Raw genomic sequence first — 12926 nt, forward strand, 5'->3', positions numbered from 1 at the left:
AAACATGCAGATGGATGGTGGAAATGCTCACACAACAATGTGAACACACTTCACACTACTGAACTTTACACTGAGAAATGGTCGAAATGAAAAATTTTTGTGAAAAGCTTTTTACCACAATTTTAAAAAAAAAGAAGTGCAGGTTCCGGAGGCAGACTATGCAGGTTCAAATACTGGCCAAATGTCCAGTGAGGCACCCGGCTCATAGTAAATGCTTGGTAACATTTCTTCTTATGATGATCAGCGATCCATTCTGTTATCCTATTTTATTTATACGAAAGTTTTTCTTTCATTTATTGATTTCACCAGTTACTTGCAGAATCCTATACTGTCTGTAGTTTTGATTCATTTCCTTTCTAATGTATCTTTTCAAAATGGGACTTAATTTTAACAGCTATATTTGCCTTAAGCAGGAATAACAACACTAACAAAATGAACAGAAAGTCAATAAAAAAACAACAACAACACAACAGAGAGTCCACTTTTGCTCACAAGCAAAAAGTGTATCCGAGATGAAGTTCTTAGCAGTCAAAGACAAGCTCACCAGCCAGTAGGGCAGAAAGAGGGTACTCGTTCAGGAAGAGTGTAAATCAAAGAAAACTGTTAGGCTCTAGCCAGTTTGGCTCAGTGGACAGAGCAGCGGCCTGTGGACCAAAGGGTCTCAGGTTTGATTCGGGTCAAGGGCAGGTGCCTAGGTTGCAGGCTCCTCCCCAGTCCGGGGCTCATGCAGGAGGCAACCAATCGATGTGTTTCTCTCACATCGCTGTTTCTCTCTGTCTTTCCCTCTCTCTCCCACTCTCCCTAAAAATCAATGGAAATATCCTCCGGTGAGGACAAAAAACAGAAAAGAAAGGAAGAAAGAAAACCGTTAGTGCCGAGAGCAGATGGGGTTTCCTGAGCTGCCTGACCTGCATGGGGTTGATCTGCACCGAGCGCTCAAAGCACTGCACGCACTCCGTGAGCTCCTTGTTGCGCAGGTGGAGGAGGCCCTTGGAGCGCTGAGCGCGGGCGCTGCGGTGGCGGGACAGCTCCCAGGCCTTGTCGTAGCAGCGGTGGTCACGGAGGACATCGCCAAGCAGGCAGTACAGACTGGGCGTTTCCTTTTTCTCCAGCTCTTGCCGAAGGATTTCTTCTGCCTAGAAACACAACAGAAATGACTAAGTTGCTTTCATGGTTTAAAGGTAAACATCTTTTAACTCACATGATCCAAAACTTCATTTTCAATGTTTAAGGTGACCAGGTTAGTTCATGCATTTAGAACACAGGCTGAGTAAGAAAATAACCAAAATAAATATGAAGTTTTAAAATATTATCCATATAATTCCCTTATTTGCAGATAATATAATAGTTATTAATGTATCTAACGCTAACTCTGTAAGGTCACATTCTCTCTATTTACATATAAAAATTTATATATAAATAAATATAGATATATTCAACCAAATTATGTAACAGACTGCAGCCACAGCAGGATTTTTGCGGAAATGATCTCCCAGTGTAGATGAAGGCATTCTCTCGGCAGCATGGCACTGAAACTAGATTAGATAACTAATCACAAATATTCATTTTCTGTAGGACTGCTGAATTGTGTACAGATGACTTCAGATTCACCAGTTCCATGTGAAAGGTAAGGCATCTGATTGGGTTACTCAAGTGCGTTTTAGTCATTCGTCTTATTTCCTCTATTTGTCTTTTAGCTATACTAGATACATCATTTTATTATTTTTTTAATGATACTCATGTGCATCTCCAATTTACCAATATTCATTTACAGTTATTATTGTATCACCTCACCTTTCTCACATCACAAGTGGCCATTAAGCTAATCAATATGAAACGCAGTCTATTTTGTATTATTATTTATTATTTTTTCCATAATGACACCTATAGACTTACTTTTTCCCTTACTTGTATTTTACAGGATTTGTCAAGAAATATCACCAAACAAAATCCAAATAGCAACATCTTGACTTCCAGAGTTGCCACATATTAAGTGTCCAATTTTCAATTAAAAAAATTACAAAAACATGTGAAGAAACAATAAAGCATGACCCTTACATGGGGGAAAAGCAATTATTAGAAACCCCAGATGACAGGCTTTACAGACACTTAAATCTGCTATTGTGAATAACCTCTAGTAAAATGACTAATAAAATAACTCAAAACAACAGTAAAAGAAATGACAAGGGAATTAAAATGGTACACTAGAAAATATCCACTTAGCAAAGAAGAAGGCAGTAATAGGGAAATAAAAAAGACATATGACTAATACAGAAAACAAATAACAAAATGACCATCATACATCCTGAATTATCAGTAATTAAATGTAAGGGGATTAAACATTCCAATCCAAGGCAGATTGGCAGAAAAGATTTAAAAATGATCCTTAATGTTATTTACAAGAGACATACATTAGATTCAGAAAAACAAACCAGCTTAAAGTGTTTAAAAAAAAAAAAAAAAAAAGGAAGATGCATCATGTAAACAGAAACCAAGAGCTGGAGTGCCAAGCATGTCAAACTCGTGACCTATGGGCTGTGAGTTTGACATGCTTGGCCCTAGACTAATATCAGACAAGATATACCTTAAGACAAAAATTGTTACTAGAACAAAGAAAAGCATATTTTAATGATAAATGTTCACTCCATCCAGAAGATATGATAACCATAAGTGTATACAATCACTTAATAACAGATCCCCCAAATTACATGAAGCAAAACCTGACAGATCTGAAGGGAGAAATCCTGAATTCAACAACAATATTTGGAGACTTCTATATCCAACTTTCAGAACAACTATACAGAGGATAGAAACAGAAGGCGTGAACAATGCTATAAACCAACTAAATCTAACAGACATCTAAAAGATATTCCACCCAACAACGGAATACGAATTTTTCTCGAGTGTACACAGAACGTTCTCCAGGATACACTACACGTTAGGCTGTAAAACAAATGTGAAAGGACTGACACTTTTATGTGGCAAACAACACACACCACTTGATGATCTAACTCCCGCTTACAGTGCCAACTGCATTATCCCCCTACTCCTTTCATCTCCGCTGCAGCCCTTGTGTACTCGCTCATGCAGGTGCCCAAAGTTTCAGCAGGACGAAACCACTGATTCTGCAGCATTGCTTCACCTCAGGACCTTTGCACATGCTGTTGTCTGTCTAGAACTTGTCTTCCAGCGAACTCCTTCTATTTCTTCAGGTTCCTCCTTGCTGGTTACTTCCTACAGTGAGTTTTTCCGGTGCCTCCCTCTCAGAGTTGGTGGTGTTCCGTGTGCTCCTATGACAGCCAGTACCACTGCAATTTCCCAGCCTCCACTTCCTTATTACAGTGCAGTGTGAGTGCCTCTAATATACTATGTTCTCTACAGAATTATTCTGTCATTGTCGTATATTATTTATAACAACTTACAGAAGTGTGAGTTGTTTTAGCTGTGCTGAGTTGCAGAGTTTGGAATCTGAACTCAGGTCTTCCTTTCCCCTCACCTGCCTTCCATCATGATTGTTGTTAACCCTCAAAAAATTAGGTATTCCTTTTGTATGTTAAAACCTGTCAGTTTCACCTGAATGAGCAAAATAACTGAAAATATGCTATAAAATTGGTAATACAAATAGGAGATGCTCAGCTAAGGGGATAAGTGTGCCTGTTTTTAACTATTGTGTTTTATCTTGGACAGAATATTTATGTTAGGTAGCCTTTGAAAAATCAAGCCCCAGAGCATGGTGCTGTCACACAGATAAATGTACGAAGCAGTTAGTGAACAGCTGGCTGAGTGAGAGAGCTAACAGGACCAGGCACCGCACATGGAAGAAGCCTAGCTGGGGATGAAGTGTTTTGTACTTTTCGCCTCTCGGTTGCTGTTCCTAGAACAAGAATTGAGACTGCTTCCCGCTAGAAGGATTGTCCTGGCGCCATAAGAGTAGAGGTGCTCTGGTGTTCCCTGACTCTGTCCTGTCATCCTTTCCTCTGTGCTGAGGCTGGTCACCTTTCCAGTGGGCAGTCTCTGTCTCTGAGAACTAGCCTCTACTACAGCAACAAACAGAATCCATCTTTGCTTCCTGCTTCAGGGAAGAAGGTTGGAACTAGAAAATGTGCCCTAAGTTGGTGATTTAGCAGCATGTGTGAGCAAGCTCGCGCGCATGCACCCTCACAGATACACGCACATTTTTTTAAAGCCTAAAGCTATTGTCAGGTGCACAAATCTGACTATTAGCACTCCGTTACATTCTTAGCCTGACCATTGTCCTGTCCCCTCGGAACAAACCTCTGCCCTGTCATTTCTGTAGTCCTCCACGGCTCTCTCTAGTCAGTACCACCTTTGGGTCTAGAGCTCATTTCCCACCTTCATGCTTCGCCTGGAGGGCTTCTTACAGTTGTTGGTTTGCCCATTCCCAATTTCTATCTACTGACCAGAGCAAAGTCAGATGAGCGCCACTCTTACCATACACTAGAATTTTCAGTTCCTTCTGCTAATTCACAAAATCAAGCACAAATCACAGCCGAGAAGGGCCTACAGTGAGTAAATCTAGATTTCCTGGCATCTCTTAAAGAATCAAATGATGTGGAAACGCTAGTCTTTGGCATTTGAAATGCCTTTCGGACTAAAGACACCTACGTCCTCACAGATCTTATGGTTGGAAGCCTGTAGCATGGATTATGTAACAGTTTTCTACGGATGTGTTTTGGTTGTAAGAGAACCAACATAGCTTAGGCAAAAAAAAAAAAAAAAAAAAAAGAAAAGAAAAAGGGGGGGGGGGAGTGACTTATTGATTCATGCATCTGAAAATTCTTATAGACCTATCATGGTAGCTGTATCCAGGGGCTGAGACAATGTCATCACGCCTTTGTAGCTCTCCGTGAGCAAACAAGAAGAGCCCAGGAAGCCCAAGTTTCGTAATCCCAATGCGAACACACAGTCCATTCAAGGCTCTACCAGAAAGGTTCCACCAAAGCCTGAAGGGCCTGAGTCATGTGTCCTCTTCTCTGATGGAACCACATGGAAAGGGCTGTCCCCAGGGAAGAGAAGTTCTGTTATCACACAATCAGTGAAGGGATGCTGAGCAGGAAAAAAACAATTGGTGTCCACTATGAGATGGGAATTTAATGCTCTAGGTCTGAAGTTGTAAGAGGTATTTTGTTTGGCTTACACAATGTTTTGAAAAAAATTAGAGTAGACATTTTTAGGCTGTTTTATTTAAAAATCTAGATTTCTTGGCATCTCTCACAGAATCAAATGATGTGGAAACACTGGTCAAATCCCCACATTATTGTATTAATTCATTGGAGTTGAGCCGCGGCTCCTCTTTTCTATGCTCACTACCAGCTTGCTTCATTCATTCTCAGCAAGGACCTCTGGGCATTTGAGTATGTGACCCTCGCTGTGAGCAGAAACTTTCTCAGGTAAAGTAAGTTGAGGGTAATTCATTCTAGCCATAATTGTAGGTTCTGCTTAAGTCTTGGTTGACTTAATGTTATACTTAGATTCACTATGTGTAGTCATTGCCACAAACTTGTATTACGAATAAAATTAGTTGCATACAATTGCAAAATAAAACAGATTGTTGAAACAGCCTACATGTGTAATATATATGTGTGCACAGGGAAGTGGTCTTTGGGGTTTGCAGCTGACAAGATTCTTCCAAGCACTTCAGATTCATTGCAGTTGCCTAGGTAGGTATGACTCTGTATGTTTGGGAATGTATTTTTGTCCCATTGAAAAGACATTTAGGTGACAAATTTCTTGCGGCCTATAAGGATACACATCTATATTTTCCCATAGGGAAGTAGCAACCCATAGCCATAAATACCAAAGCTTTTTCATTCTGTGAAGGTTTCAGGCCTCCCATATTTAATATTGCAAAAGTGACATTACAAGCCCTTATGCTTTATTAATGTTCAGTGAGCACATCTTTTGCAATGTTTTATTGGATAATAAATTATGTAAATTGAGTGGGTAAGTGGAGGAGGTAGGAGAGCTTTTGGAAAGAGTGAAGAAGACTGAGGAATGCAATGTAACTAATTGAAGGAAGAAATATATTGCCTGCAAGCATTGCCCCTTGGGAAAGATAATTCTTTGGCAGGACAAAGTGGAAGATCTCTAGGAGAAAGAATTGACTTCTAACAGAAAAATGTGGGATGGGAATCTGAGGGACAAAGAGGCCAGTTCAGACCAACTCACTGCTCTGGTGTTTCTGACTTTAGAAGCTGCCCCACTCAGGCCCCCCAGAATTGTCTTCCAGTAGATAAAATATCTGGAAATGATGCTGTTTGGTAACCAGAAATTGCATACCACTCACTTTCTATTTTCTTTATTCTTACTAGTGTTTAGGTAGGTACCTGGTGGAGGAAGCATCTGAAATCCTCAGTACCTCAGCATTTCCAAATGTAAAGTTTCTCATGATTACGAATCATCTTCCATTTGTAATCTTTGTTTTCTTTGACAAAGGTTGCAAATATTAGGTCTGTGCTATATGTTTTTTGGACTCTGAATCTTCATGGTCTATAATACAGTCCAATTAGAAGTAGAATAAATATTTGTAGAATGGTAGTTTTTTATTCTGCAAATGTTTTTAGGGTATTAGTTGATATTCTGTGTTTCAGGTCCTATTTTAAGTATGGAATACCTGTGGAGTATAGTATTTTCTTATAATCCTTTTTATTTCTGTAGTAATTTCTCCTCTTTTATTTCTGAGTTTAGTACTTGGGAGTATAGAGAACCAACTTTTGGTTTACTCTTCTTTTTCTAGTTTTTATGGTGGAAGATTTGGTGATTGATTTGAAATCTTTCACCTTTTTCAATATAGGCATGTATAGCTACAAATTTTCCTCTAAGAATTGTTTTCACTTCATCCCATAAATTACAAATACTTACGTAATTTAATTGTTTTTAATTTCCCTGTAATTTCTTTTTTGACCTATTGGTTTTTCAGGAGTGTGTTAATTTCTATAGATTAGTGACTTCCTCAAATTTTATTCTGTTATTGATTTCTAATTTCATCTCATTGTGATTGAAGGGCATACTTTGTATAAAAGACTTCCAGTCCTGCTAAAGAGCTCAGACTTAATCCTGGAGACAAAGGGAAGTTACTAAAGACTGTGGGAATGACATGATCAGATTAGTCTTTTAGGAAGATCACTCTGAAGTGTGGGAAAATAACTTGTGAGAAATCCTTTCAATCATATAAAAAACTATCTAAGAAGAAGAAAAAGCAAAAAACCCAAACCAACTGCTAAAAGAATCCCAGCTGTTAAAAATGTTAAAGGTTAAAAACATTTACTTACAACCTCAAGAACAATATTTAAGAGCCCATTGGGACAATGATGTGCAAATATAGTGTATTGGAAGAAAAAAACTACATAATCGCAGGTAAACCTTATTTGTTAAGAACAAGAGAGGTCCCAACCCTTCTCCCTCCACCCTCTTCACGCCAGCCAGTGCACTCTTTGTCTTTCATTTAGGGACCAAATTTGCTCAACAAAATAAGCTGCCCACATGTTGGGGAAACTGCTATAGTGTGCCAGATAACTTTAAAAATTAAATGCTAACAGACGAGAGCCAGGTCTGATCCCAAGGTCAAGCAGAATTAGCCTTCGCTATTTTGCCAATGGTCATTAAATAATGAGAATCTCCGCAGGTAGTTTCTAAATTAGAAATTCTGAGACCCTACAATAGCAGGTGAAAAAATGCAGGCAAGTCATGCAGAACACGATGATTAGAATTAGGTACTTTTCCGAACTTGCCCTTTAAAAAGAAATTATGCCATAAGTACTAAAATTCGATCATTAAAATTGGATTGTAGTGACAACTACTGGCACGTGACCAAATACTAAAAGAATATCAGCTGTTTTAGAAATAAAACTTTTGCTTCCAACTTGAAGCAAAACTATTTAGGGTCTTATGGTTAAACTGATCTGCTAATACAGCATACAACAAACAAACAGGTAAGGGAAGTTTTTTATGTGGCAAATAAAATGCTAAAATCAAACTTTAAAATCAAGATTTTGAGAAATGTTTGGCTGTAACTCACAAAAGACTTAAAACAAAGTAAATAATTATATATTCCTAAAAATTAAAATACGCAAATTTTCTAGAATAATTATAAACATAGAAATTTATCATTATTATGACATCTCTTAAGGTGTTAAAAACATGTGCAAATTTAAAAAAAAACAATGCCACAATTACTTTGAGTACATAGTCAAATCTGTTATCTGAAAAGGATAGATTAATTATGTTTGCTTCTACAGTTAGAGAAAGTCTCTACTTTCCATACTTTCTAAAAATAATTAAATAAATGTAATATTTCAAAATGGGTTTTGGGTATTTGTGATTCACCAACTTGCTTAATTACTTCAAAGAACCACAATATTTTTATAGACAGTATTATTTATGTTTACTGACCAATGTAAAAGACTCGCATATTGAAGAATGATGTAATGGAAAGTACATCAGACTAGTAGGGTCAAGATATTCATTCCTTTGTTACACAGACATCCGAGTATTACTTCAGTGCCAGACAATGGACCCTGAATTTTTTTAAGTCCCTGAAGAAACATGACACTACATCTCATCAAATTTCGGATGCCATCAATTATAGGACTAACTCTTAATAAAGAAAAAATGCTTTCAATTAAATTATGACATAATGCCTTGAATGAATCACATCAACCTCTCACTGCTTTGATATTTTTTCAATCTATTCAAATAAATTTGGCAATTTTTCCTGCCTTCATTCAGTATATTGCTTGACATTATAAATGGCAGCCTTTCTTTATATACATAACGGTACAGAATAAGATTCACTTATTTTGAGGTACCTTCTTTCCTCAGCTTCCACAAAGCACTTTGTTGTTTTTAAGGAAAAGTAAATGGAATTGTGATGATCTCTCCAATAACAAATGTTTACTTCCCTAATATCAAATTTACATTTCTTACTTTGCTTCTCTCCTTTCCTGTGTGTTCAATAACTTTTTGTCTCAATGCCAACTCATAATGGGATCTTTCTGAAAATATTTAAAATGGCAATTACATCCAACCCAGGTAGCACTGACACCATGCACATGCAATCAAAGTGAAGGTATGAAATATGGCCACAACTGGGCTTGTACTAGCACAGACAATGACAGCCTGGCCATGGCCACCTCACTGATAGCAATTGGGAGGTACCATCAAGTGTTAGATACATTCCAAATTCAGAGATGTTAAAATGTGAAAAAATGTGTCTAAGATCGCAGCAGTAATAGCAGCAAACACTCATGTAGCACCATGAGGAAAGCACAATTATATTTATTTTACATAAATATGTCATGAAAACCTATAAGGTTATATATTATGTGCCTCTACATGAGAAACCTGAGGCATGGGGGTAACTTGCCCAAAATCACATGGCTAGCATGTGCCAAGTCTAGCATTTGAATCAAGATAACCTGGGTCTAGAGCTGCGCTTTTAACCACTGTGCATGCAACCTCTCAAGTTAATGATCAATAACTGGCCTTGTGACCTGAGGCAAGTTATTCAAGACCCCCTTCTTTATGTGGAAAAATAGGGAACTGGAATGGGTAATTAAGAAGCTCTTTCCGAGGATGGGAACATTATCTTACCTAATAATAGAGAAACATGTAAATTGACCATACCTCCGCTACTCCCACAGCCAATCAGAGTGAGTATGCAAATTAACCCAACAAAGATGGCAGTTAATTTACATACATACTTGGGTACTGGAAACGTCCTCAGCACCCAGGTCACTCCCAGCCGGCCATTGGGCAGAGGCTTTAGGCTTGGGCAGGGGCGGAGCCTGGGATTGGAGGGAAGGGGGAAAAAATCAAAGGAAACATATCCTCAGGTGAGGATAAAAAAAAAAAAGAAAGAAAGAAATTATCCTATGAAAGACACATCTTGAAAATGCTTAAAGAAAGTTGTCATTTTTTGGTGATGAAGAGACTGGAGTCTGTGTTGATGAAAATACCTTGGCAGCAGTGGTGACTGGCAGTGGCTGCAGCAGCGGTGATGGGGCTGGCGCCTTCTCCTGATCAGTCCAGTCACCTCCCACAAAGGGAAGCCAGACTGCCCAATGGGGAGCGGGCCTAAGCCATCAGTAGAACATCCCCTGAGGGCTCCCAGTATGTGAGAAGGGGCAGGCTGGGCTGAGGGACTCCTTCCCAGTGCACTAATTTTATGCATCAGGCCCCTAGTAATTACATAATCTTCTCACAGTAAAATTATACTTCCAAACTAGTTTCTCCATCAGTCAATACAACTCAAAACCTCCACTGCCATTAGTGATTAGTGAAAAGAACGGAACTTCTACTACTAGTCTAAAATTGACACTCTGTAGAAAGTATTTGCAAAATAGACACACATGTACCACTTTCTCTTTTTTATGGTGATGGTGAAAGGTTAACTATAGATAAAAATGACCCAATTTGTGGGTTTTACTTTTTTTTTTTTTTTTTTGCATACTATACTTATGATAGAAATTTAGTCACTTAAAATTTTAATCCAAAATCAACACAATTTCAATGTGTCAGTTTTAACAAATATTTACAGTATGGAGCCCCTTATTCTTTTAAAAATCCTGTTCATTTATGAGGAGAAAAACAATAGATAACAGATGCAAATACTGCAATATTTCCCCTCCTGACCGAATTTAAGGTGGAATTAAATGTACTTTATACACTTAACAACTCTTCTGCCCCAGTAGTCATCACAACCTTTGGATTTTCTTCTAAAGATCGAGCCAGTCACTCTCCTTCCTAGACAACCTTCCTTCAGACCCACAGCCTCTGATCACCAGACAACCCAGGAACAGTGAAAATAACTCCTAATCTTTCCATGTGAAGTTGTCCTACAGGAGGAGAATCATAAAGGAAAGAGATAAAAATGTGAAATGTCTTTAAGCTTTCATAACTCATTCTTAAATGTCAAATACCGTATCAACTTTGGCAGGCTTTTCTCTTATATATATATATACTAGAGGCCTGGTGCACACAAATTTGTGCACTAGAGGGGGGCGGGTCCCTCAGCCCAGCCTGCACATTCTCACATTCTGGGAGCCCTCAGGGGATGTCCCATTAGGCCCATGGGGAGCAGGCTTATGCCATAGTCTGGTCTCCCTCTGCGGGAGGTGACTGGACCAATCAGGGAAAGGAGCCGCTCCCATCACCCCGCTGCTGCTGCCACTGCCAGCCACTGCAGCTGCCAACCCTCCTCAGCCCTCACAGCCGCTGTGGCTTTTGTCCAGAAGGCATCCAGTCTATCCTGTCTAATTAGCATATTATACCTTTATTAGTATATATCATCCATGCAGACTTATAAACAGAAATTATTAAAAAGAAAACATTAAAAAGATATTGGGGGATGGGGGGTAAAGTAGAAAAAGGGATATAAGTGAACTATTGGCAAAAGTAGGCTTAAAAAGAGACCAAGTGAGAAGGTGCTTGAAGACAGAGGTTCCTGCCAGCACACAGAATGTTACTATTACATACCTTCCCATGCTGCCCAGCTCTTTCATAACAAATGACAACATCTTCCCACATTTCTAGCTTCTCAAATATCTGAAGGGCCGAACTGGTACATCCCAGCTCAAAGAGTAAACTTGCAAGTTGGCGCTAGAAAAATCAAGTTAAAATAATGAACATTTGTTTATGAAAGACAGATTCCCATTTCATTTGCATGTTTATCTAATCTGCCATTCAAGGGGCTGCTTTTGCAATAAAATAATTTTCTCCTCTGTAAAATTAAGAAATTGGACCAAGTGTCTAAATCGCCTTCAGTGCTAAAACTATGGATCAATGAATGGGTCAGGAGGTCAGAATCTCCACCCCAACATGGGGGTAGGAGCTACAACAGGTAGCCTTATATCCTCAAGAAGAGGAAAGTAGTAATGGATATCTTACAATAGAGTAAGAAATACATGCTTTCTCTTACACTCCGTAAATAACCTGGTATAAGGTTCATTATTTATTTGGCAGAAAGTTCTCACAGGGCTTTTAAATGTAAAATGTTATTTTGAAAATCAGAGCTTCTGTGGTTATCCTATTATTTAATTTCAAGGATTATGTTTATCTAGTTTTAAATTCTTTTTTAAATGTTTTAAAAGTCTAATATCACTTTAATCAAAATAGATATTTGAAGTAATGGACAATACCCAACTATTTTAATTCTTTTTACTGAAATATCTGAGAACAGACATAAATTGGATATCATTATTTTCTAATACATTTATCTTTCAAATGCAAAGTATATCCCATGACAAACAATAATACCTGAATGGCCCAGTGAGGTGGTACTTGACAGCAATAGAAAATCTTCAGACGCTCCAATACAGATGTAGTCTTGTCTTCAAATTGGTCTGCAAGAGCCTTAGGAGCACAAATCCTAATCAGAATCTACATATATATAAAATCTTTTAAATTTAAACAGATTCTTCTTGTAAAAGTTATAAAAGTATACACAGAAACAATAAAATAAAAAAATAAAAAACAAGTCATGGTGATAAGGTGATGGGGTGTGTAAATTTTTTCTTGAATTTCTTTAAACATTAAAAAAAAACTTTAATCAACATTTAAATAAACATGTACATTAAAACTTATCAGAATGTTTTTAAAACTAGAACTTCCTCTAACAGTTACTTCAAAGAACTATCCTTATTAATCAGCTCTTTTACTTTTTCTGAGAAAAACTGTTCTTTAGTGTATCTATTTCACAACCCTAATGTCACATTGACAATGGTACTCTCTACTATGAATTCGAGAAAAATTATATAAAGAACTCAATTTAAGCCCTAATAGTTTTGGCTCAGTGGAGAGAGCATTGGCCTTTGGACTGAAGGGTCCAGGGTTCAATTCCGGTCAGGGGCATGTACATTGGTTGCGGGCACATTCCCAGTAGGGGGTGTGCAGGAGGCAGCTGTTCG

The 12926-nt window shown here is 38.1% G+C and overlaps 1 protein-coding gene across 1 annotated transcript in view; it reads right to left on the reverse strand.

Moving 5' to 3' along the window:
* TTC27 (tetratricopeptide repeat domain 27) overlaps positions 1 to 12926 on the reverse strand; it is an 83577-nt gene that overhangs the window by 23186 nt on the left and 47465 nt on the right. The window contains exons 11-13 of the mRNA XM_084900661.1: positions 12277 to 12372; positions 11497 to 11619; positions 909 to 1136 (exon numbers count right to left, since the gene is read on the reverse strand). Coding sequence (XP_084756787.1) covers positions 909 to 1136; positions 11497 to 11619; positions 12277 to 12372 — 447 coding nt within the window. The remainder of the gene's footprint in view (positions 1 to 908; positions 1137 to 11496; positions 11620 to 12276; positions 12373 to 12926) is intronic.

This window comes from Pipistrellus hanaki, assembly GCF_964339955.1.
Source record: "Pipistrellus hanaki genome assembly, chromosome: 12".
Taxonomy (NCBI): domain Eukaryota; kingdom Metazoa; phylum Chordata; class Mammalia; order Chiroptera; family Vespertilionidae; genus Pipistrellus; species Pipistrellus hanaki.